Here is a 24,265-nt window from a genome sequence, read left to right on the forward strand (position 1 = left end):
GAAATACCGCCCGGTGGGTCCACTTTTCCCCAGCACCACTGCTACCGCCCCGCCTTCCATCTTTCCCTTGAATGTGCCAAGGCTTTGCCGGCCTGAGCCATTGTTTTGCTGTTCCCTGGACCTGGAGCCCTCTGCCCCCCACCACCCCCCAATCTTTTTACAGTGGTCTCTTTCTCTTCCTTCATGCCTCAGCTCATATGCCACCCCCTCAGAGGGGTAGACCCTGACCACGCCATCTCAGGCAGCTCCTCCCATGACTCTCCAGCACATACACCTGTTGAGGTATTCTTGGCACTATCTGAAATCACTTTTTAATGTTTGTTTGTTTGTTTTTTTCCACCGGAGCCTGAATTTGAGACCAAGCCTGTCTACCTCTAATTAGTACCCTTTCCACTCCATCCTGCAGAGGGCCTGAGGGAACTCTGATCCCCTTACTGACAGCAGTCAGCTGGGGCCAAAATCCCTGCTCTGCCCACCTCTTAGGTCTGCGAGAGAATCCCCTAAGAGAAGGAGCCGTCCTTGAGGGGTAGAGGTGGCTAGTACCATCCTGAAAGGCTCAACCTTGTTAGAACTGACCGTGTTTGACCGCGAGAGAGGTCAAGGCCCTTACCGGGGCTGGCACTAACCCCGCGCTCCCGCCCATCCCGGCCCCTTCCCCTGAAGCGCGCTGATGTTGGCCACCGGCTCCCCGCAGGAACACTGGATCTCCCCGCAGAACGCAACGCACATCAAGCCTATGCACCCCACGTCGGTCCACGGAGTGGAGGATATGATCCGCCTAGGGGACCTCAACGAGGCGGGCATCTTGCGCAACCTGCTTATCCGCTACCGGGACCACCTCATCTACGTGAGTGCCGCCCCGCCGGCGTGCCAGTCCAGGCCCCTCCACGCCCCGCCCCACGAACCTCGCCCCGCCCCGCCCCACCCCGCCCGTCTCTCCCATCTCGCCTCCAGCACGCCCGCCCTGCCAGGGGCCCCGCCTCCTGAGACTTTGTCCGCTGTACAGCTGGACCCCGGGGCCCCTGCTGGGGCCCATCTGCCAGCAGCCGCTCGCTTGGCGGCGAGGGCTCATCCTCGTGGGCCGTGGCTTTTGTGGTGTGGTTGGGGTGGGGAGCGGTTTGTACTACACAGTTTTCATGTGCCTCTCTAGGCCTTGGAACCAATGGGAGGCCAGAGCGGAGTCAGTGAGCGGCTTGGTGCTTTGCCCAGGCACGGAAGGGCTGCTCTGCTGGGTGTTTGCTAAGGGGCTAGGACCTGCCATCAGGCCTCAGGGGCAAGAGAGGATGGATGGATATCCTCAGGAGGGTGCTAAAGGAGGGAACATGCTCTGCTCCTCCTCCCCTCAAACCTTGATATTAGAAACACACACACACATACCACTCTCCACCTTCAAACTCAAGAGGACAGATAAAGATGTCTTCCCCAGCCAGGATACAGCAGATTCCAAGAGGCTGAGCTCAGAGAAGATCAGAACAATAAGGGTCCGTGCAGATCATTTACTCTGGAGGTTCTCACACTTTCTGGTCACAGGAACCCTTTATGTTCTTAAAAATTATTGAGGATTATTAAGGATCCCAAAGGACTTTTGTATACTGAGTTATATCTGTTGATATTTGCCATATTAGAAGTTAAAACTGAGACATTTAGAAACGTGTATTAATTTTGAAAAGTAACCATGATAAATCTGTTATAAGATAACATAAATAACATTTTACTAAAATGACATTTCCCAAAATAAAAAAATGGTGAGAAGAGTAGCACTGTTTTACAGGTATTTTCAAATCTCTTTAATGTCTGGCTTAATAAAGCCAACTGGATTCTCATCTCTGCTTAATGTCCAGTCTGATGTGATATTTTGGCTGAAGTGTATGAAGAAAATTTGGCCTCACAGATGTGTAGTTGGAAAAGAGAAGGTTTTGCAGACTTCCTGTAAGGGTCTTGGACCCCCAGGGGTCTTTGGTCTACACTCTGAGAACTGCTGCTCTAGCCCCATAGCCCAGTTGCAGACAGGGAAACTGAGACGCCGCAGGTTTAATCAGGCCCAGAGCCGTGCCATGCCTGGGTCACTGCCTGCTTCTGACCCAGACCCATCCTCCAGCAGCGCAAGGGCAAAGGAAACCAAGGAGGTGCAACCCCCAGCAGGGAGCAGGAAGGATCCCCCTCCCCTCCACACAGTGCTGGCCTGATTATCTTGAGACCGAGGCCCAGGGAAGGCTGGTACTAGGGGCATACTGGGGGAGGTGTCGGGTCTGCAGGAGTGATTTGGCTCCCAGCTCAGAGGAGTGGTGTTTGGGCTTCTGGAGGTGGGTGAGGTTGGCTGGTAGAGATGGCATTCAGGAGGGGGCATGGCCTGAATAAATGCTGGAGGCAGGGCCATGCTGGTGAGTGATCAGCAGGCACAGCATCCCTCAGGTTGTCAGGGCCATGAAGGGGTGCCAGGGCCCAGGGCTGGAAAAGTCTCAGAGAGCCCCAGGTGTTGTCACTGAAGAATCACGGCAAGGAGCTCTCAGGGCCAGGGGTTCAGTCCCTCTCAGAAGCCCTGAATTATGGCTCCTCAGCTGCCAGAGAGGTCCTCAGCCACTCTCTGACTCTAGGTCCCTCTGCAGCTTTAGGCTCCAGAGGAGGGGCTGCATGTGGCTCCTTGCCATCCATTGTTTGGGCATAGGAAGTGACTTTGGCAGAGAGCCCTCTAGCCCTGACGATGCCCCTCTCACTCTGTTCCTCAGTCAGGCCTCACCTGCACTTAGAGGGGCAGGGCATGGAGGGTACCTCCAGATGTCATCAGCATCACCCAGGCAGTGGGGAGGAGCTAGAACTTGAGCCCAGGGCAGGGACGCCCACCCACTGTATCTCACAAGGACCTGCTGGTGTCCACACCCCACTTCTTGGCAGCCCCCTCTTTGTTCCTCTCCCTGGAGGGCAAGTGGTCACTGGTGGGTGCTGGGGTCCTCTGTGGCCACTCACCCAGGCCTGGGCAGTCTTAGGTGAGCAGGGAGCCTGTCTATCTGCCTACAGGGCACTTCCAGGGCCAATGCTTTGTCTTAGTCCTATGCCAAGGCTGGAACCCAAGGCCCACTCTCCTGTCAGGAGACACAGAGGGCCCCGTCTCAGGGGAGGAGCTGGGTAAGATGGAAGTTGTCCCACCAGGCCTCCTGCAGCCCAGTGTCTCAGCATAGCTCAGGGGCTTGAAGCCTGTGGATCAGCCACAGTGCAGGCAAGCCGGTCCTCACACGAGGGAGTCGGTAGGTCAGCTGCATCTAGGAACAAAGGCAAAAACAGGATTCATAAGGGAGAGGGAGGAAAAGACTTCAGACCCCGTGGGCTCAGTGAATCTTGTCTGTAAAGTTAGGAGGGTGGTGAGCTGATGCCCGGGCAGCCAGCAGAGGATCGCTTGGACATTACATCTTCCAGGAGGGTTTCAAAGAAAATAACTTCAGGGATTTATGGGTTCTCCAGAAAGGCCCCAAATCTGAACCATTTGCATCATTTGAAGTTCTCACATAACCTTTCTGACTTATTTTCTGGGTGAGAGGGAGGAGGCGGGGCCGTCCCCTGTGGAGGGATGGGGTAGGGGCCCAGGTAGGTGTCTAAGCTGCCTTCTTGTCCAGGATGCCTGGCCAGGAAACCACGCTGTAGTACCTGGAAGGGCTTCAGCTCCAATAGTCCGCCAACCTTCGATTCTCAGTGTCTCTTGGACATGCTCAAGAACTACAGGATTCAAAGAGGTTTCCTTGACTCGCTGAGTTCATGATTCTGTGACTTGGTGGATGAGGTAGGATTAGAGCAGGGCTTTGAAGAAGCAACCGGGCCATCGTTCCACCCAGAAACTGTACCTGTCCCTAACCATGGCAACCTCCTGTCCCTTCATGGATTGGATTACCCTGGGCACAACACATGCACTCAGGATTTCCTCCGATTACCATGGCCAGCTCGCAGCCTTGGGCCGGTGGATGCTCTGTTCTTGACTGCCTGTCCTGGGCTCTCCTGCCTCCAGCTTCCCTGTCCCCAGGAGCCCAAGAGAGCATCCCAGGGCCACATATCAGCCCTAGCCACTCCAGGATGAGGAAAGGCCCTTAGAGAACATTTAGCAACCACTCATGCATGCCCAGAGAGCAAGGACTGTCCCTGCATTGAGTGGAAGGGCTGGTGGGGACCCAGGGCTCTCTAACGCTGAGCAGAGGCTGCAGCCCTGATCTGGGAGGCAGGAGGCTGGTGTCCAGTCTTGGCGTGTGCCCTTGGGGACGTCCCTATCCCTGTCTGGTCTCAGCCTTTCCTAGGCACAACAGGGAGACTGCATGGAGTGGGCACCTCTGTGGCTCTGGGAAGACTTGAGAGTCCCAGGATGTGTTCTTGGTCTCCATGGCCTGCTAAATGCTAATGAAGTCCCCCGAGCTCTGTCTGGGGACCCCTAGGGACCACATGTGCTGTATCCCTGGTTTGGGAACAGTCCTTCTCTCTCCCCACCCAACCTGTGGCTCCACAGGGCAGATTTTACTACTAGAGATTTGAGCAAGAGGTCTGTGCTGAGCGTCAATTCTCTGCCAATCTGAATCCTTAGAGTCAGAGGGACAGGCCAGAGGGCTCAGGGAGCAGTGCTAAGACCTTGGAGGACCAATGGGCACAGAAGCCCGGATAGGGCCAGGGTCTCATTCCCAGTGGTGGCCAGCCTCCTCTTCAGGAGACCCCAGCTGCTGGCTCTGCAGGTCCTGTGGGTGTGTTTCTGGGGTCTGGGGAAGCCCAGGTGGAGAGGCCAGAGCTGGGGCTCTGGTGCCAGGGTTTCTCATTCACCTCACCCCACACACATCTGCTGTGTGACCTTGACAAGTCTCCCCACTTCCTGGAGGCTCGCTTCTTTCATCTGCGGAAGGGGAATATGACCACACCTCCCGAGGCCTTCTGAGGAGTAAAAGGGGTGATGGAGTGGGAGCTGCAAAGTCCTGAGCCCAACAGGGCTTGCTCTCGCCCTGTTGCTGGAGAGAATCCTCCTCACCGAGGAAGGCGGACTCGTTTCTATTATTTGTTTTGTAGTAGTTAGGTAGATACATACATGCATACATACATATACAAAAAATTATTCATTTTTTCTGCACAGATGGTAGCATCCCTTCCACGCTGTTCTGTGGTTTTCCACTGGCCACATCCCAACCGCCCTTCCCGTCAGCGTAGCTGGGGCTGCCTCAGTGCTGCTGACAGGCCTGTCCCCTCGCTACCTTCCCTGCAGGTTGCTGTGGCTGGCGGTGGAAGCTGTTCACCCAGCACTTCCCCACCCATTGATCTAGTTGCTCTTTCAGCCACTCAGCAAATGTTGCTGAGCATCTCCTATGTGCCGTGCATGGAGACAGGCCCTGAAGGATGGAGGCCTTGAATGGGGACTGTAGAGGAATCAGCTGGGCATGCTGAAGGAGACCTGTGGGCATGATGATTGTACAGGAAGGTGCCTGGCTTCCTGGAGGAGGCATCATCTCGGCTTGGAACTGAAGGATGAGAAGGAATTATCTGGGTGAAGGGGTAGGGGAAGTGTGTCCCTGGGCTGAGATGGCAGGGGTTGGAGTGTGGTGCTTTTAACTGAGAGTTTCATATGAATGGAGCCTCTTGGTTGTGGGTTGAGGTTGACGAGGGTGGCAGGGGCCAGGGCTTGGGGCTTTGTGGGCAGGAAGAGCATTTGGACTTTGTCCGGAGGCTGTGGGAAACCGCTGGAGGGTTTTCAGCAGGGATGATGTGGTTAGATGTTTTAAAAGCCGGCGCAGCTCTGAGTGGAGGTAGATTGTTGTGGGGGCGAATGTGGAAGCTGGGAGCCCAGTGGGGAGGCACCTGCAGTGGGCTGCTGAGAAATGAGCATGGCCTGGCCAGGGAGGCGGCATGCAGATGGAGAGTGGGAGTGCTGTGAGGGAGGGGTGTCCAGGGGCTCCCCAGGTTCCTGCCCTGGGCGAGGGATGTGGTGATGCTGTTGGTCAAGTTGGGAAGGCTGGAGAGAGCAGAGTTGGAGGGAAGGGGAAGCTCTGGTCTGGACGTGCTGGTGGCATCAAGTAGGGACGTCAGGAGGCTCAGGGCTGAAGGGTTCATGCACAGGAGGACCCTCTGGGCTGTGGGCAGAGTGGAGAAGGCCGTGGGTGCCATGGGTGGGAAAAGGCCTAGCCCCAGCCCTGGGCCAGCTTCTCAGAGCATCTCAGCATCCCCCATTTCCCTCTCTGGACTGCACGTGCCCTGCACGTGGCCACGGAGCCTGCTCCCAGGGCCTCCCTCCATTGGGCTCTGACCGCCTCCTGGAGGCTGGTCCATTAGATCTGAAACGGCCTCTGCCTCCAGCCTGGGTGACGACCATTCATCCCCACAACTGCCAGGATGACCTTTCAGCAGCAGACCTCCCAAATGTCAAGCCCTTCCACGCCTCTGTGCTTGCTACCCGCGGGCGGGCCCCCTGGCTCTCCCTCCCCTACACCCCTACCTCATGAGCTCTAGGTGCCTCCATCAGGACCCTAACACCCCAGCCTCCCCGTGTGTCTCAGTAGAGGGTTGTTGAATGGTTGCATGGCATCAGCCTGTGCTGTGTGGGGATCATGGGCCAGATGGCTGAGCATCACATTATTAAGAAGAAATCAGGAAGAAAGTTTAGTTGGGCATTGTGGCACATGCCTGGAATCCCAGCTACTTGAGAGGCTGAGGCAGGCAAATCTCTTGAACCCAGAAGATGGAGGTTGCAGTGAGCTGAGATTGAGCCACTGCACCCAGCTTGGGCGACAGAGCGAGACTCTGCCTCAAAAGAGAGAAAGGAAGGTGGCGTTTATGTACCAGGCACCTGGCAAAATTATGTCTTTTCCCTTTAGTCTTTACAACAGCCAAGGGAAGTGGGTGTTAACCTCCCCTTTTACAAATGAGCAAACTGAGGTTTGCCAAACGGATATTCTTTGGGGCTGGTTCCTAGTCTGATGCAGGTTTCCACCAGAATCTAGCTAGTTCCCACGGCTGGGCAGGGCCGAACTGTAGGGGACCGTGCCTGAGGGGTCCAAGGGCAGGGCCTGATCTGAGAATTCAGCAGCCCTGGGCCATGTGGGTGCCATTCATGGAAAATGCTCTTATAGCCCCTATTCCCTACTGACGAGCTTCCTTTTCTTCTGCTCTGCACTTTGCAACCTCAGACCAACTGCGGAGGGCGGGTGAGTGTGGCACAGAAAGCCAGCTCCAGCTGGTGTCGTATTTGGCTGCCTGCTTGGCCTGGCTGCTCCCCTCCAGCCTCCCACCCCCACCCCACCGTAGCTCTTCCTGCTTGGCTCTCGTGGCACGGTTAGTGGGTCAGCACAGTGAGGCTCAAGTGCTTCCCTCCACGGGCTGATTGGAGGAAGAGGCTTAGGTGGGAAAGGAAGGTCTTCCTGGGCCCAGAGAAGGGCAGTTTCTGGCCAGCTCTCCTGGTCCAGGACAGCCAAGGCCAGGACTGGAGGCTGGGTCTTGGCCCCACCTGGCCCCAGGGTGGGCGTTTCCCCCAGCATGCAGGGCCTGCAGCCAGGGAGGTCAGCTCCCTGCATGGCCACGGAAGGCTGAGGCTGCTGGGGCATAGCTGTGGCTCTGCTGTGATGCACTGAGCCCTGAATGGGAGGGGGAGGGCAGACTGTCACCTCCCCTGGACATCTTTCTTCAGCCTCTCCAGGCCCCAGATATCAATACATCCATTGCCAATTATGGTCTAGGCCTGCCTGACCTTTTCAAGTTTGAGACATGGGGTGGGAGGAGGGAGAAGTAACCCTGAGTGCCTCACCCTGCTCTGGTGGCAGGAGGGCCAGGCTGTTGTCCCCTGTGGCAGGACCCCAAGCCCACAACAGGAAGCCTTGCCTACAGACAGCCGATCTTTGCACTAACAGAGGAGCCCAAGTAGAGAACCCCCTTAAGGCTATCTGAGGTGCGCCTGGCCCCTGTGCCTACGCTGTGCAGGAGGACTGGAGGTGCTCTGTCCCCCGGAGCGCAGCGTCTCCCTTTGTCCTGGGGCAGTGCTACAGAGAGTGGGGCCCACCCAGCCCCCAAGCCACATACCCCAACTCCTTCAGCTCTTCATAGCTCATTTCTCACACCCCTCTCCCTCACCAACCTGGCCTCCCCCCGGACATGGTCCTGTTGATTAATTTCACTCCAAAAGCTTGGGATACAGGGCCTGAAGGCCATGGTGGGAGTCAGCATTTGCAGAGTACCTACTGTGTGCCATGAATTTAAAAAGATATCACCTCCTCTCATCTTCACAAACAGTTATGCTCATTTTTACAGATAAAGAGAAGGAAATCTAGGGGTAGAGACTCCACCTACCTCTTCATCAAATGTCACTGAGCACTAACTCCAAGCCAGACCCAGTGCTGGACGGATGGCCCTGCCCCAGCTCCTAAGGAGGCCCGATTCTGGCTCCAGGTCCACCCACATGACTCCAAAGCCAAGATTCTTCCCTCCAGAGCAGAGCCCAGGAGCTTTCTAGAGTCAGAGTCTCCCACACAGAATCAGTGAGCTCCCCATCTCTTGCTGCCCACAGACATACACGGGCTCCATCCTGGTGGCCGTGAACCCCTACCAGCTGCTCTCCATCTACTCACCAGAGCACATCCGCCAGTATACCAACAAGAAGATTGGGGAGATGCCCCCTCACATCTTTGCCATTGCTGACAACTGCTACTTCAACATGAAACGCAATAGCCGTGACCAGTGCTGCATCATCAGGTGGGCGGCCCAGCACCTGTGTGGAGCTCCAGGCTTAGGACCTAGAGCTCCAGCTGTGGGTTCCTGCTGATACCTCTAGGAATTGCCCGTGCTATCAGAAATGCCATCAAGCTCCTCAGGAACCAGACCTATGTACTCTGTGCTGTGTAACAATGTAGAAAATCACCTCCCCTTTCTCAGGTATCATATCTCTACGCTACCAAAGCTCACGTTAGCTTTTGAGGCCAGCCTTGTTTACTGCTGGCTCCTGTTAAGTTATGGTCAGTTGACATCTCAGGCTCCTATTTTCTTTTGGACAGAGGGTAAAAGACAAAGCATTGACTGCACATCTAATATGTGTTGTTCTCTATGGCAAGTACAGATGCAGGGGTGTTTGTGTCTGAATGAAGGTGAAGGAGAATGCAGTAGAGCACTGGGCCCTTGAGCCCTGCCCCAGCCCTGGAGGGTCCATATTGTCAGCCGGTATTACAGATGGGGGAGCTGGTGGATGGTGCAGCCTGGGCTGAGTTCCAGTTGGGTGGGGAGTCCCTGTAGGTTGTGACAGGTCCTGCCACTCCCTCCCTCTGCAGTGGGGAATCTGGGGCTGGGAAGACAGAGAGCACAAAGCTGATCCTGCAGTTCCTGGCAGCCATCAGTGGGCAACACTCATGGATTGAGCAGCAGGTCTTGGAGGCCACCCCCATTCTGGAAGGTAGGACCAGGGTTCCGAGGGTGGGACCAGGCAGTGGGGCGGGAGAGGGCTTTGCCAGTGACACCCTACTCACTCCGCAGCATTCGGGAATGCCAAGACCATCCGCAATGACAACTCAAGCCGTTTCGGAAAGTACATCGACATCCACTTCAACAAGCGGGGCGCCATCGAGGGCGCCAAGATTGAGCAGTACCTGCTGGAGAAGTCGCGCGTCTGTCGCCAGGTGGGCCTGAGCACCAGGGATACAGGAATAGACCCAGGTCCCTGGCCTCAGGGGTCTGTGTGGCCCTGATGCTCCCCCACCTGCCCGTATTGCTGCCTGCTTACCTCTGTGCTGGAAACCCCACCATGAAACCCACCGATGGGCTTCTCCACAAGCTGTTTGTTAAAATAGTAGACCATCATCCTAGGCTAGTTCCTGATGGCTTCCTCTGGCCCTCCTCCCCTGACCCCCAACACTGTGCCCACATTTTCAGGCCCCAGATGAAAGGAACTACCACGTGTTCTACTGCATGCTGGAGGGCATGAGTGAAGATCAGAAGAAGAAGCTGGGCTTGGGCCAGGCCTCTGACTACAACTACTTGGCCATGGTGAGGCCCAGGCGGGCACCTGGGTAGGGGGGCACCCACCCTAGGATTACAGGGAGCTGGCTGCTGCAGACTCAGCCTTGAGGTCTCACTGGTCACAGGGCTCAGGTGCCAGCTTCTTGCTGGCTTGTCTGGACACCAAGGAGAAGTGGCGCCCTGGCCATTGCTGCCACCAAGCAAAGGGTGGGGGGGACCTTGGGGCATGCCATGGAGGCTGCTTTGGGGAGCACCACCCTTTTTAGCCTTGGGGAGAGCCCATGTCTGGTTGCCTGGGCTGGCTGGGGTGGCAGCCACATGGACGTAAGTGTGGGCTACAGCACCTGAAGCGTATGTGTGTCTGTGCAGATGTGTGTTTAGGGTGACAGGTGACCCTGGCACTTCTGTAGCTGGCACACACGTGCACGCACACACACACACACATCTTGTAGACACACAGAAAATGTGGTGTGCCCCCGCTGATGCCCTGCATGTATGCAGTTACCTCTCTCCTCTGTCTCCACCAGGCAGTACCTGCCTAGGGGGTCAAGTCCCTGATAGTGGGTATCCCTGGGGGGGGCTACAGGAGCCTAGTAGGGCCTAAGTGCTGTGACTGCCAGGTGGGCAACAGGGACTGGCCTGGCATCAGTGACCTGCCTGCTCTTCTGAAGAAGGGGCACCAGCACCCCTAGATGTGGAGAATGAGTTCCTGGGAAGCTCAGGCTTTCTAGACTCTCCAGACTTTCTGGAGGAGTTGTGGTGCTCACTGGGTGAGGTCAGCGCCTAGGGCCCCAGGCTGGCCTGGCCTGTCAGGCAGAAAGGGCCTTTTGGGCAGGCAGCCAGGCACTGCCCCTCTGGGGGTACACTGACATCCTCCTGCACCCCATTCTCCCACCCTGCCCACCAGGGTAACTGCGTAACCTGTGAGGGCCGGGTGGACAGCCAGGAGTACGCCAATATCCGTTCCGCCATGAAGGTGCTCATGTTCACTGACACCGAGAACTGGGAGATCTCGAAGCTCCTGGCCGCCATCCTGCACCTGGGCAACCTGCAGTATGAGGGTGAGGCTGCACTGCCCTTGCCCTGCCCCACCCCTGCGCCAAGTGCAGTGCAGTGCCTTGCTGCCCACATGGTATTTCTGTCCCAACACATGCCCTCTTGGGATGGAAGCTGGGAAGAATTCGCCTGTGGGTAGATTTGAACAGGTCTGCTAGCTTGAAATCGGCTTTGGGTGTAGTGTTGCTGTGCTGACAGTCCACCATGGAGAGGTACAGTTAAAGTATATTGGGAGTTGTCTATGGACCCTTTAAGACTCACTTCAAAGTTGGTTTCTTCTTTACAGTCAGATGTCTTAGAGAGAGGGTTTATCTTTGAACTAATCATTGTAAGGTGTGAGTGACTGGATAGCCATCTTTGGAAAGGGAGAAGGCTAGGGAAGGGAACATGTTCATTCATCTAACATTCTTGGACACCTACTGTGTGCCAGGCTGGGAGGTGGTCCCCTGAGGCAGGTGGCGGGTCCCACTCTGCTCTTGCCCCTGGTTCCCGGCATGGTCCCCAGGCAGAGTAGGAGCCCCAGGAAATGTGCCCAGGGAATGAATGATCCCAGCACTAAGGAGATCACAGTCTAGTCATCTTGAAAGACTTAAGAGACACAGGGAAATGTAAGCTGACAGAAGGAAGAGCTTGTGCAAAGGCCCTGAGAACAGAGCACATGTTGGGAAGGGCGATCCAAAGTTTGTCTAACAGGAGCCAGGGCTGCTGCCAAGAGCCCTGGGAGTGGGGAGAGAGCTGCAACGACCAGTGTCTGTTCCTTGAATGCCAGGCATGGTGCCATGTGAGGGGCATACATGGTCCCTACCTTCATGGTGCCTGCAGTCTCATGGTGAGAACATTAATCAAATACACCTTGACCCAGGAAGCATTTAGTCACAGTGCTGATGCCCTCCCTAGACAGGGCAGGACCCCGGCAGCAGGAGTGACAGCCTAGTCCTCTTAGGACAGTCCCCTTGCCCCTGTTGCCCACCCTCCCTCCCCTGATGCTGTGCCCTTTACTGCCAACAGCCCGCACATTTGAAAATCTGGATGCCTGTGAGGTCCTCTTCTCCCCGTCGCTGGCCACAGCTGCATCCCTGCTTGAGGTCAGTGCCCGGCCTCTCTCCCCTCCACGACTTCTGTCCGTCTGAAGGGTTGAGTTCAAGCTCATTGGGGGCTGGGATGTGGGAACCACATGGCTGGGACCCTCTGGTTTGGAGAGCTCTGTTCAATATGGAGAAGCAACCGTGTGCAGGTCCTGTGCTAGGCATAGGCCCTGAAGGAGCTGCCCTGGGGATGGCGGGGCAGGTGGGGGCCCTGTGATGCCCTGGGCTATGTGACCCAGGGTGAGTCATCCCTGCCTTCTGGGCCTCAGTCTCCACATCTGGGCAAAGGGCACTGGTGTCCATGGGTCAAATGCATTGAGTCTGTCTGTCTTTTAGCAAACACTTACTAGGGTTGGAAAACCGGGATGAATAAAGCCAGAGTTAGGGATGGTCCTAGAAAGGACAGGTGACATGCTGGAGGGAGTTAAGCGGGGCTGTCAAGGAGACAGAAGTTCCTTCCAGGCAGCACCAGGGCAGGTTTCCATGGCTGGGGAGAATTTGCCGTGGGCCCTGGGGCTGGCGTGCTTAGTGGAGGCAGTGGTTTGGGCCAGGCCAGTGCTGGAAAGTGGAGGGGTCTGGTTGTGGGTGGAGGGAAGGGACAGTCTGGATGGTGAGCACCGGGGGTGTTGCCTGCACCAGGTGAATCCCCCAGACCTGATGAGCTGCCTGACCAGCCGCACCCTCATCACCCGTGGGGAGACGGTGTCCACCCCACTGAGCAGGGAGCAGGCACTGGACGTACGCGACGCCTTCGTCAAGGTGGGCTGGAAGGAAGGGGCCGCTTGCTCGCCCGAACCCTTGGGAATTTGGGCTGTTGATGAGCAGGTGCCAAGGAGTCCTGGGAGGCGGGTAGACGTCTGGGTCGCCACCCCTGCCTGCCCCGGGGCCACAGTCGACCTTCCTCGAGTCCCAGGTGCCCATGCTCCTCTGGGACCTTCCTAGCTCTGGCCACCCCAGGCCCTTGGCTTTTGGCCTGCTTTGATCAGCCATGCTGTTCCCAGTCCCGGGTTACTCTCTTTGGTCTCTCTGTAGAAGACACAGAAGAGAGGGGCTGGATCGGGTCCTGTTTCTACAGCCCCTCGTTTGCCATTCATGGAGCCTTCACCCACCACACCAGGCCCTGGGCTGTGTTCGGGGACCTCAGAGATAAACAGGGTTGGAGAGAGAGACGAGAGCCCCAAGGAGGGCTCCTTCCCCGGCTGCAGGGTCAGGGAAGGCTTCTCAGAGAGGAGCTGTTATCTCAACAGAGCCTTGAAAAATGTGTAGCAACTGTTCAAGCAGGAGAAGGGGGCTCCAGGCAGAGGGAACAGCTTAAGTAAAGGGTTGGGGTTTCCACATATCACTTTGTTCCACGCAAGGGCTAGAGCGAGGCCATGAAAGGTCTAGGAGCCTGGCCTGTCCCTTGGGGAAGGGTGTGGCTGGTGCCAGTGGCTGATCACTGCCTTTCAGGGGATCTACGGGCGGCTGTTCGTGTGGATTGTGGACAAGATCAACGCTGCAATTTACAAGCCTCCCTCCCAGGATGTGAAGAACTCTCGCAGGTCCATCGGCCTCCTGGACATCTTTGGGTTCGAGAACTTTGCTGTGAACAGGTACCGCATGGGGCTCCGCTCATGGGAATTTCCTTCCCCAATACGGACATAAGAAATAATCATGTCTCTCTCTTGTGAAGCACATTTAGTTGCCTCCTAATACACTCTGCCAGGCTGTTCCACCATCATGGTGGACCCTCTGCCCTTCTTTCTCATCCCCTTGTGTCCCTCACCTCCCTAAGGTCAGCTGAGCCTGGCTGGGGTTGTGAGGAGGCTGTACACGTCCTGAACACTTGGGGAGGCAACCTCTGGTCTCCAGGCCCCGCTGGCCACTGCTGATCTGCCCAGATCCATGCTGCAAGGTGTCTCAAAGCAGGGAGGCCGGGCCTGAGCCACACTTGTGTTGGGGTCTCAGCCACCATTGGGATTCTCTGCCTTTTAGGGGCCGTATGAGGGGCTGATGGGTCTGTCACGTACAGGTGGGTCCTGGAGCCCCACTTCCTGCTGGAAAGTCAGGACCTGGCAAGTCATGTCAGTTCCTGTGCAGTTTGGATGTCTCAAAGCCCTCCTCCAGCTCCAAAACACCATACGCAACACACAGGGCTGTGTCTGTGGCTCGGCCTTGTCTGCAGCCGGGGCTGTTTCCCAAGCCTTGTCAGCCACCTTCCCACCTCCCAAGGCCACTTTCGATATCCCTGTATGGCCCACCAGCCAGCGTCTGGGCTCTTTCCCAGGCAATCTGCCTGGGGTTTGAGTGCCCACCTGCCAATCCCCAGCCCTCCCCAGGGCTTGATCATGCAAGGGAAAGGGTCCTGAAAAGCCTTAACTCTCCTTCTGGCTCACGGAGTGACCCTGGACAAGTCCTTTGCCCTTGCTGGGCCTCTGTGTCCTCCTCTGCACCTGGAGGGAGGTGGACTTGATAAACCCCCTTGCCTCAGAGTTTGGAATCCACGATGGGAGCAGCTTGCTAAAGGCCACGCTGCAGGTGGAGGCAGAGCCAGGCTCTGAACTGCAGGGTGGGGCCTGAACAACACCCTTACCCCATCCCTGTGCCCCTGTAGCTTCGAGCAGCTCTGCATCAACTTTGCCAATGAGCACCTGCAGCAGTTCTTTGTGAGACACGTGTTCAAGCTGGAGCAGGAGGAGTATGACCTGGAGAGCATTGACTGGCTGCACATCGAGTTCACCGACAACCAGGACGCCCTGGACATGATCGCCAACAAGCCCATGAATATCATCTCCCTCATCGATGAGGAGAGCAAGTTCCCCAAGGTGGGCCGGCCCTGCCACCGCCTCCCGGGGTCTTGGGCGTGCACAGCTTCCTTCCCTGCTCTGAGCCACAGCTTTCCTCATCTGCAAAATAGGACTAATGTTACCCACCCCTCAAGGTGGCTCTGGGGCCAATTCAAGTACAGTCATCTGCCATTTGGGAATCACCTACAGTCCACGGGGTCCTGGGCCAGGCCATGAAGATCCAAGCATGCAGCTGGCACAGAACGGGTGCTAAGGACACAGCATATATCTCAGAGCTGGGGAGGGGGAGACGGGATTGCACCCATGATTTTAGTCTTGGGAAATCGATTGTCTAAACTGGAACGCACTTTCAAAGTTGCGTAGTTCCAATTCATCCACTTAAGAGATGGGGAAATGGGGGCCCAGGGAGCTCCTATGTGAGGTAGAAATAAAGGGAGGGAAGCTCCTGAAGAAGAGACAGGGTGCAAAGACATGGGCAGGGAGGGGAGTGGGGCCCATGGAGGAGAGGGTGGACTCACAGTTGCCCCTCCACTCCCCAGGGCACGGACACCACCATGTTACACAAGCTGAACTCCCAGCACAAGCTCAACGCAAACTACATTCCCCCCAAGAACAACCACGAGACCCAGTTTGGCATCAACCATTTTGCAGGTGTCGTCTACTATGAGACCCAAGGTACAGAGGGCTGCCAGCTGTCTGTTGCTCCCTGCCTGTAGCCCTGCCTTCCCCTTCTCCAGCCCAGGAATAAGATATCTGGAATTTTAAAGATTTTTTAAATTTGTGAATATACATAATATATATACTATATAATATATTATATAATTATATATAATAGCTATAAAATAATATATATCTATATATGTATAATATATTTTATATAACTTATAATTTCTATAGTATATCTATATACTAATATATATTATATATATATATATATACTTGACTAAAATGGCCAAGTGTTGGATTCAGTGGCATTAAGTACTTCACAGTGCTGCGCATCCAGTACTGCTATTTCCAGGGCTTTCTCACCGCCCCAAACAGAGGCTCTGCGTGCATGGAGCGATGCCTCCTTTCCCAACCCCTAGTCCCCTGTAACCTGTGTTCTACTTCTGTCTGTGAGTTTGACTATTCTAGGTACTTCATATAAGTGGAATCATATGATATGGGTGTACATCATTTAATGTCATTTATGAGAATGTGTCGTTAGGCAATTTGGTCATTGTCAATCATCGTAGAGTGTAGTTACACACCTAGATGGTCCAGCCTACTACACAGCCAGACTATCTGGTATGGCCTATTGCCCTCAGGCTACAGACCTGTACAGCATGTTCTTGTACTAAATACCGTAGGCTGTTTTGACAGAATGGTAAGTATTTGTGCATTTAAACATAGAAAAGGTACAGTGAAAATACATTATTACCATCTTAGGCACCACTATTGTATCCGTAGTTGGCTGAAATGTCATTATGCTGTGAAGGCGTGACTGTCCTTTTGTGTCTGGCTTGTTTCGTTTAGCATAATGTCGTTAATTTTCATCCACGTTGTAGCATGTATCAATTGCCCTCATTTTCATGGCTGAATAGTATTTCACTGTGTGGATAAACATTTTGCTTATCCATTTATCTGCGAATGGACATTTGGGGTTGTTTCTACCTTTTGGCTTTTGTAAATAGTGCTGCTCTGAACACTAGTGTGCAAATATGTATTCAAGTCCCTGCTTTCAATTCTTTTGGATGGGCTCAATGCTTGTTTGTACATTTAGGGAAACTGAGGCTCAGAACAAGGTGGGGGGCTTGACTGTCCTTACCTGATACAACGTAGCCCATTAGGCTCAAAGTCAGGCCTAGAACCGGCCCAGTTACCCGCTAAGACTCGCGGCAACAAGACCAAGCATGAGTTTTGAAGACCATGCATCTTCTTTTCCCCTGGGGACATGCAACTGGGTTCATGTTAAAGCTGGAAGTTAAGAAGAGTGGTCAGAACATGGGCTTATCTCACTTGGAATTCTTACAGGGTTTGTCAAAAGACTGCAGACTTCCCTTGCCAATCCCTTCCCACCCACCCTGGTATAAAGGGCCAACCTCAAATTGGCATCCGTTATGGGCTGTGTCTACCCTGAGCCCTGCCATACAGCCTCAAGGGATCTTACCCATAGTCAAAGGCCAATTAACCCATAAATATCTATACCTACTATGTACCACAAAAAATTAAAAATTAATTTTTTTTTAAAAAAGGCCAAAGACATTCAAACATGCTATAACCCATCCGTTTCTTACTCCCTTGCTGAACTGGTCCAGAAGTCAGCAGTGTATCAGTGAGCCAGGGTGCAGTCGTAGAATCTGATGGCGGCTCAGACTCCCTTAAAATACTGGACTGTGAGATTCAATCTTATTGTTAGAAGAAGGAAGCAGACATTAAGTTTGAAGGACTGTCGCGCAAACAAATTGGTCTTTCATTTGGAGTAATAGAGGATTGTATTTTTCCGTTCAGTTCAATCAGTATGCTCTTAGCATCTATTATGTACCAGGCTTCATGACGTTGCTGAGGATACAGAAGTGATAATTGAGTAATCTCTATGCTGAGTTATAAAACCATAGAATGCTATGTCTAGAGGGAACATAAGGGTCATCTACCTTAATAGAATTGGAAACTGAAGCCCAGAAAGGGAAATGGCTTGCCTAAGGTTGTTAAACAAGACTAAATGACTAGAAAGAATTCTACCAGCATTTTCTAGTTCACAAAGAACCTGTTCAATACAGCATCTTATTTATGATGTGGATTTATGAAGTGGGTGGTATTAGGTGTTCTGAAGAGAAGCAAGCTTGTGGGCAGTATCCTTCCCACCCAACAGTTAAGGAACCTGGAGTCTCAGAATGGGGGTCTTTCTAGGATCACATAGTGAGTCTGTCAGAGCTTTAATGAGAACCCAATTACATCCCACTGCAAGGCCCACCCTCCATTCCTGTGTGCCCCCTGCAACTCCCCCCTCACCAGGTGCCAGGCGGGCAGCCTAGCACTGGTTCTCTGTGCAGTCTGCCATTCATGGGCAGCCTTTGTCCTACTCTGTGCAGTGGCACTCCCCCTCAGTCATCTGCAGTCCCTGGACACCCTGTCTCTTGCCCCACTCTACCAACCCCCTCCCCATTAACCAGTTTCCAACTCCTTGGTCCCTGTGAGTGGCAGCCTTCTCTAGGGTCTGTGTGGTACAGGAGAATCTCCCTAGGCTCCTGGGGGTCCTGGGGGTCTTGGGTCCTGGGTGCAGAGAATCTCCTTTGCACCGGCATCCTGGGTTCAAGTCTGAACTCTGCCCATGGCTTACTGGGTGATGTTAGGCAACTCACTTAACTTCTCTGAACATCGGTTTTCTCCCTTTGGGGGCAGAGGAGGTAATCCCTACCTGTCCCACATAGAAGGATCTGTGAGGGGTCCTTGTAAAACATAACACACTGTCCAATGACAAGGTGGTTTTAATGAATTCCTTTAATATTAGCTTGTACCAGATCAACACGAATTCTCTCCCAGGTCACACACTTACTTAACAAGGCCTTTTGATGTCTTAGTTCAAAAGACTCATGGTGGCTTTGGGGTGATTGGTCAGGAAGGAGGCCTGCTTTCTCCTGGAGACTGAGACCCCCTGCCCTTCTTGAACAGGTCTGGAAGAGAGGAGCTATGTTGTTGGGGAGATGGCCCCTCACTTTCTCTGTGATCTTGGGCAAGTCTCTGTCCCCTCCAGGCCTCAGGGTCCCCCACCATGAAACGGATATGGTGGAACTAGTGGATTTTGAGGTTCCTTCTGGCTCAGATGTTGTGGGTTTGGGGAGGGCCTCCCAGAGCTGGTAAGATGTGACTGTTGTTTGCTGCTTGCAGGCTTCCTGGAAAAGAACCGAGACACCCTGCATGGGGACATTATCCAACTGGTCCACTCTTCCAGGAACAAGTTCATCAAGCAGATATTCCAGGCTGACGTCGCCATGGTAAGCCGGGCGTGGTTTCCGTTGTTCGGGAAGGGCCCCCACAGGCCAGGCCTGGGTCTGAGCCCTGCCCTTGTCCAGTAGCTTCAGCTGAGCCCCCCTGGCCACATAATGGGTATGGAGCTTTGCTGTGGCTCCAGGAGGGGCCTGGAGGGGCCTCAAAGCTGTTCCCATCTGGTCCTCTTATTATACTAATTGGGAGATGTGGCTGGGGTGCAAGGCCCAGAGAAGAGTCACCTGAGAGGTCACAGAGCAGAACTGGTCAGGGCTCGGTTTACTGTGGGGGTCCACCCCCTGGAACCCAGCTGCTAAAGGGAGCACAGGCAGAAAGAGCACGTCCAGCCTGAAGGATGGGGGGTGGGTGTGGATACTCAGAGAAGCTGGCAAAGAGGGCATGTCTGCAGATCCCATCAGACAGTGGGAGAACTGCCCCCTCCGCCTTTCCTTAGGCCCTAGGGTGAGGGTCTAATAGATTTTCTCCTGCAGGGTTGCATGCCTTTTTATTTCGTATTTTCCTCCTGTCCCATGGTTCCCTGGAGGGGGCATGGAAGGCCTCAAGGGGAAGACAGCCCCGCCCCTCCATGCCTGTCCAGGTGCCTGGCAGTCCCCTGCCCTCAGGACCATCAAGACATCACAGAGCTTCCAGGACCCCAGACCTCTCCCTGATGGTCCCCCTCTCTCCGTGGTGGATTTTGAGTGGTTTTGTGACCCACCACATTCTCCTTGCCCCTCCTCTCCCCATCTCACTCTGCACCGTGGTTCCTGTTGTAGTTTCTCTGTGGTTATTCATCGGGCACTCTGCGCCACTCAGCAGCTGCTGCGAAGGTAAAAGACCCCAGCGGCCTGGTGGGGCTTGGTCCCGAGCCCCCACGGTGCTGAGGCTCGGGGAAAGGGTTGGGCTTTTCTCCTTTTTTTGGAGTGTGTTTTGTGTGGAGTGGTTTGTGGAGTGACTTTTGTGTTTGGTTTTTGAGTTGTGTGTGCTGTAGGCATTTCTTTCTTCAAGGAGGAAACCGAGTCCTAGAAAAGGGGCAAGCCTTGCCCAGGGTCCTCTGGGAACCAGGGACAGAGCAGGGACTCGAACGCAGGTCTCCTAAGGCCCCTTGGAGGCATCAATCCCTGGTCCTTCCACCGGGCCCTAGTGGCGCCTACAGCCATGCCTTGGTCGGATGCTCAGATAACCTTGCAAGGCAGGAGGGACAGGTGGCATTTTCTGCATTTTGCAGATGAGAGACTGAGGCTGAGGGAGGGGATATGACTCATTCCAGGTCACAGCATTCTGACGGGGAGCTGGGACTAGGAGACACCATTCCCCGGACCTCCTTAGGCCTGAAACAGCAGCCCTGCTGTGTCCTGAGCTCTGGTTCAGGCCGTGGCTCCCATGGTGCTCTAGATCCCAAAGGTGCTGGGTACCCCTTAGCAACAGCTTAGTGCTGTCAACCGCTTTGCCTCTTTTTCTCTCCTCAGACCTCCATTTCCTCTCTGCCAAATACTGACATCCTTCCACTTTGGCCTGGTGCTGAGTCCCTCTTCCTTCCTGCCTGCCTGGCAGAGTTCTGAAACAATCCACACACCCCCGGCAGTAGATAGGGCATGTCAGGAGCAAGGAGCTTGTCTGGATGGTGGCCTCTCCCCTCTGCCCATGGATCAGCCCTGTAACAACCTCCCGCCCCCACTCACCCCGACAGACCAACACTGTAGGCTGGCCGACTGCTGGGGTGCACGCAGGGCTGACCTGAGAGAGGGGAGTCCCAGGCACTCGAAGCTCTAGCACCCAGGAGAGTCCCCACCCGAAGGCCCTGTGCTGTAAGGTGGCCGCACTGCTGAGACAGGCGTGGCTCTGGCCTCTCCCACTCTTTCATCTTCTCCTATAGCCCTGCTGGCCCCGCTCAAGTGGCCCATCCGTTCCTCCTGGTCTTGGGCACACTCTGGTTAAACCCCATCTTCCCCTCCTACCCATTCTCTCTCCTCTCTCTTTTCAAAGCTCCTGGAGGCATCTGGGAATGTTCCATGATATTTCCTGCTCTGAGTTTCCTACTTCTGGGACTAGAACCCATTTACTGAGAAATAATGGAGAGGTCAAAGTGCAGGATCCCAGAGTCTCTGGAAATGGCCCACCCCGGAGGAAGTTTTAGGAGCAGAGAATTAGGATACAACAGTGACCAATCTGATACCAGTTACATCTATTGGGCACCTCTTCTGAGCCAGGCTATGAGCTAAGCACTTATATTTATCACCTCATTCACTCCCCACTGCAACCTGACGAGTAATTACTATTACTCCCACTTTACAGGTGAAGAAACCGGGGCCCAGGCTGGGTGTGGTGGCTCGCACCTATGATCCCAGCACTTTGGGAGGCGAAGGCAGGAGGATTGCTTAAGGCCAGGAGTTCAAGACCAGCCTGGGCAACATAGTGAGACCCTGTGTCTACAAAACAATTTTAAATTAGCTGAACATGGTGGTGAGCGCTTGTAGTCGCAGCTGCTTGGGGTGGGGGGCACCGAGACAAGAGGATTCCTTGAGCCCAGGAGTTGGAGGCTGTAGTAAGTTGTGATTTGCCACTGCACTCCAACCTGAGTGACAGAGGGCGACCCTGTCTCTAACATTTAAAGAAAGAAACTGGGGCCCAGAGAGACCAAGGTGCTCGCTGAAGTCACACACCTTGCGACACAGTGGGGATTCGAGTGTAGGCCTGCCTCAGGGACTTGTCTAAGGCCATATACAAGAGTGGGCTAAAGTGAGGTTTTCCGAGTTCCTGCCTTTTTAAATATAATTTTAATTTTTAAAAATTTACCGTGCTGGCTCCATAAACGTCACATCTTAGGAAAGAAAACATACTTCGTAACTCCTAGAAAGACAATGGCTTTTTTAAAGGAAGATGAAAATCAGCTTGGTTAATTGTTTATTCAATGACAGTGTACTAGTGGCAATGCTCCCATCAGGATGAAAGCCCACGCCACTTCTTGCAGTGATCTGAACTCCCATCATGGGCAGGTCCCCGAGCCCTGAGTTTTTAGCCTTTGACTCCTACATCTGCCTCGCCACGCAGCCCTGGGCAGCCCCACCGCAGCACTTGCTGGTCAAGGGCCAAGTCCAGCTGTGATGAAGGCAGCTCTACCAGGACATTGAGTACCCCCTGATTAATGCCTAAGCCCAGTCATATGTCCTGGGGCCCCAAGCCCAAGAGACACCTGTTCACTCTATGCAAGTGGTCTCCTGCCTGAGAATTCCCAGCCCCTTTCACATCACGCTCTGGGGTCTTCCTCTCAGGTCCTTTCTGGGGAGCCTTTGGACTTTTCACTTCCACCTTTACCCCATCCCTATCTGCTGATTATCACAGAAAACAGCGAATACTAGGAAGGACAGCCTTTCCCCTCAATGAAATAAAACCAAATCAGAAACCCAGTTGACTACCTACAAACCTTTATTGAGTGCCTACTATATGCCAGGCATTGTCATGGGTCTTGGGGACGTAGCGGTGAACAAAACAGAAAAAGTCTCTGTCCTTATGGAACTTAAGTTCCAGCAGAAGAGGGGATAGTTAGAAAGCCAAGGCCAGGTGCAGTGGCTCATAACTGTAATTCCAGCACTTTGGTAGGCCGAGGTGGGCGGATTGCTTGAGCTCAGGAGTTCGAGACCAGCCTAGGCGAAATGGCAAAATCCTGTCTCTACAAAAAATATAAAATTAGCGGCCAGGCGCGGTGGCTCAAGCCTGTAATCCCAGCACTTTGGGAGGCCGAGACGGGCGGATCACGAGGTCAGGAGTTCGAGACTATCCTGGCTAACACGGTGAAACCCTGTCTCTACTAAAAAATACAAAAAGCTAGCCAGGCGAGGTGGGTGGCACCTGTGGTCCCAGCTACTCGGGAGGCTGAGGCGGGAGAATGGTGTAAGTCCGGGAGGCGGAGCTTGCAGTGAGCTGAGATCCGGCTACTGCAGTCCAGCCGGGCGACAGAGCGAGACTCCGTCTCAAACAAAACAAACAAAAACAAAAACAAAAACAAACAAACAAACAAAAAATATATATATATATACATATATATATATATAAAATTAGCTAGGCACAGTGGCACACACCTGTAGTCCCAGCTACTCAGGAGGCTGAGGCAGGAGGCTTGAGCCTGGGAGGGCGAGGCTGCAGTGAGCCAAGATCGTGCCACTGTACTCCAGCCTGGGTGTCAGAGTGAGACCTTGTCTCAAAAATAATAGTAAATAGAAAGCCAATAAATAAGTAAAAGCTACAGTGTANAACCCTGTCTCTACTAAAAAATACAAAAGCTAGCCAGGCGAGGTGGGTGGCACCTGTGGTCCCAGCTACTCGGGAGGCTGAGGCGGGAGAATGGTGTAAGTCCGGGAGGCGGAGCTTGCAGTGAGCTGAGATCCGGCTACTGCAGTCCAGCCGGGCGACAGAGCGAGACTCCGTCTCAAACAAAACAAACAAAACAAAACAAAACAAACAAACAAACAAAAAATATATATATATATACATATATATATATATAAAATTAGCTAGGCACAGTGGCACACACCTGTAGTCCCAGCTACTCAGGAGGCTGAGGCAGGAGGCTTGAGCCTGGGAGGGCGAGGCTGCAGTGAGCCAAGATCGTGCCACTGTACTCCAGCCTGGGTGTCAGAGTGAGACCTTGTCTCAAAAATAATAGTAAATAGAAAGCCAATAAATAAGTAAAAGCTACAGTGTATCAGATGGTGAGATGCGGCATAGGGAAACATTAAGGAGGGAGAAACGAGGCGGTGGGGCTCTGTGATTTTCAGTGGGGGGTTAGGAAAGGCCTGCCTGAGAAGCTGAGCAGGAGGTGAGGAAGAATGTGCCCAGCCACATTCCGGAGGAAGGGCTTTGCAGGGAGAGGGGACAGCAAGCACAGATGCCCCGAGGTGCTTTGCAAGCCTATGCCTGCATCCCAGGTGCATCCCAGGCAGAGCGAGGAGGCTGGAGGGGTGGGAACAGGTGTTGTAAAGACCAGAGGCCCCTGGAACTAGCTCCTTTGGGGGGCACTGTGGGTCCCTACGAGGACCTGCGCCTTCATGCGAGTGAATCAAGTTGCCAGTGGAGGGTTCTGGGTGGGGAAAGGACATGGTTTTGTTTTAGCAGCCTCACTTGGGCTGTGTATTGGGAGTGGAAGAGTCCCAGGCACTCGAAGCCCCAGCACCCAGAAGAGTCTCTGTCTGAAGGCCCCTGTGCTGTAGGGTGGCCATGCTGGTGAGACAGGTGTGGCTCTTGGCTCTGCCACTCTTTCCTCTTCTCTGACTCCCCAGTTCCAGGGGAGGGTGGCCGGGAGTGTGGGGGATGGAAGCAAAGAGACTAGTTGAGGGGTTGCTGCAGGAATTTGAGAGCAACGCTGGTGGCTGGGACCAGGCTGACGGTGAAGGAAGTGGTAAGGGGTCAGGTTCTGCAGATGTTTTGAAA

General features: G+C 54.1%; 1 protein-coding gene across 1 annotated transcript in view; it reads left to right on the forward strand.

Annotated features, from left to right (window-relative positions):
• Window positions 1–24,265, forward strand: part of MYO7A (myosin VIIA) — an 89,710-nt gene that overhangs the window by 19,482 nt on the left and 45,963 nt on the right. The window contains exons 4-15 of the mRNA XM_017893590.1: window positions 695–847; window positions 8,507–8,691; window positions 9,261–9,382; window positions 9,463–9,605; window positions 9,859–9,972; window positions 10,853–11,006; window positions 12,010–12,086; window positions 12,726–12,845; window positions 13,536–13,678; window positions 14,680–14,890; window positions 15,412–15,547; window positions 18,740–18,846. Of these exons, the coding sequence (XP_017749079.1) occupies window positions 695–847; window positions 8,507–8,691; window positions 9,261–9,382; window positions 9,463–9,605; window positions 9,859–9,972; window positions 10,853–11,006; window positions 12,010–12,086; window positions 12,726–12,845; window positions 13,536–13,678; window positions 14,680–14,890; window positions 15,412–15,547; window positions 18,740–18,846 (1,665 nt within the window). The remainder of the gene's footprint in view (window positions 1–694; window positions 848–8,506; window positions 8,692–9,260; window positions 9,383–9,462; window positions 9,606–9,858; window positions 9,973–10,852; window positions 11,007–12,009; window positions 12,087–12,725; window positions 12,846–13,535; window positions 13,679–14,679; window positions 14,891–15,411; window positions 15,548–18,739; window positions 18,847–24,265) is intronic.

The sequence above is a fragment of the Rhinopithecus bieti genome, unplaced genomic scaffold (genome assembly GCF_001698545.2).
Source record: "Rhinopithecus bieti isolate Rb0 unplaced genomic scaffold, ASM169854v2 scaffold_23868, whole genome shotgun sequence".
NCBI lineage: Eukaryota > Metazoa > Chordata > Mammalia > Primates > Cercopithecidae > Rhinopithecus > Rhinopithecus bieti.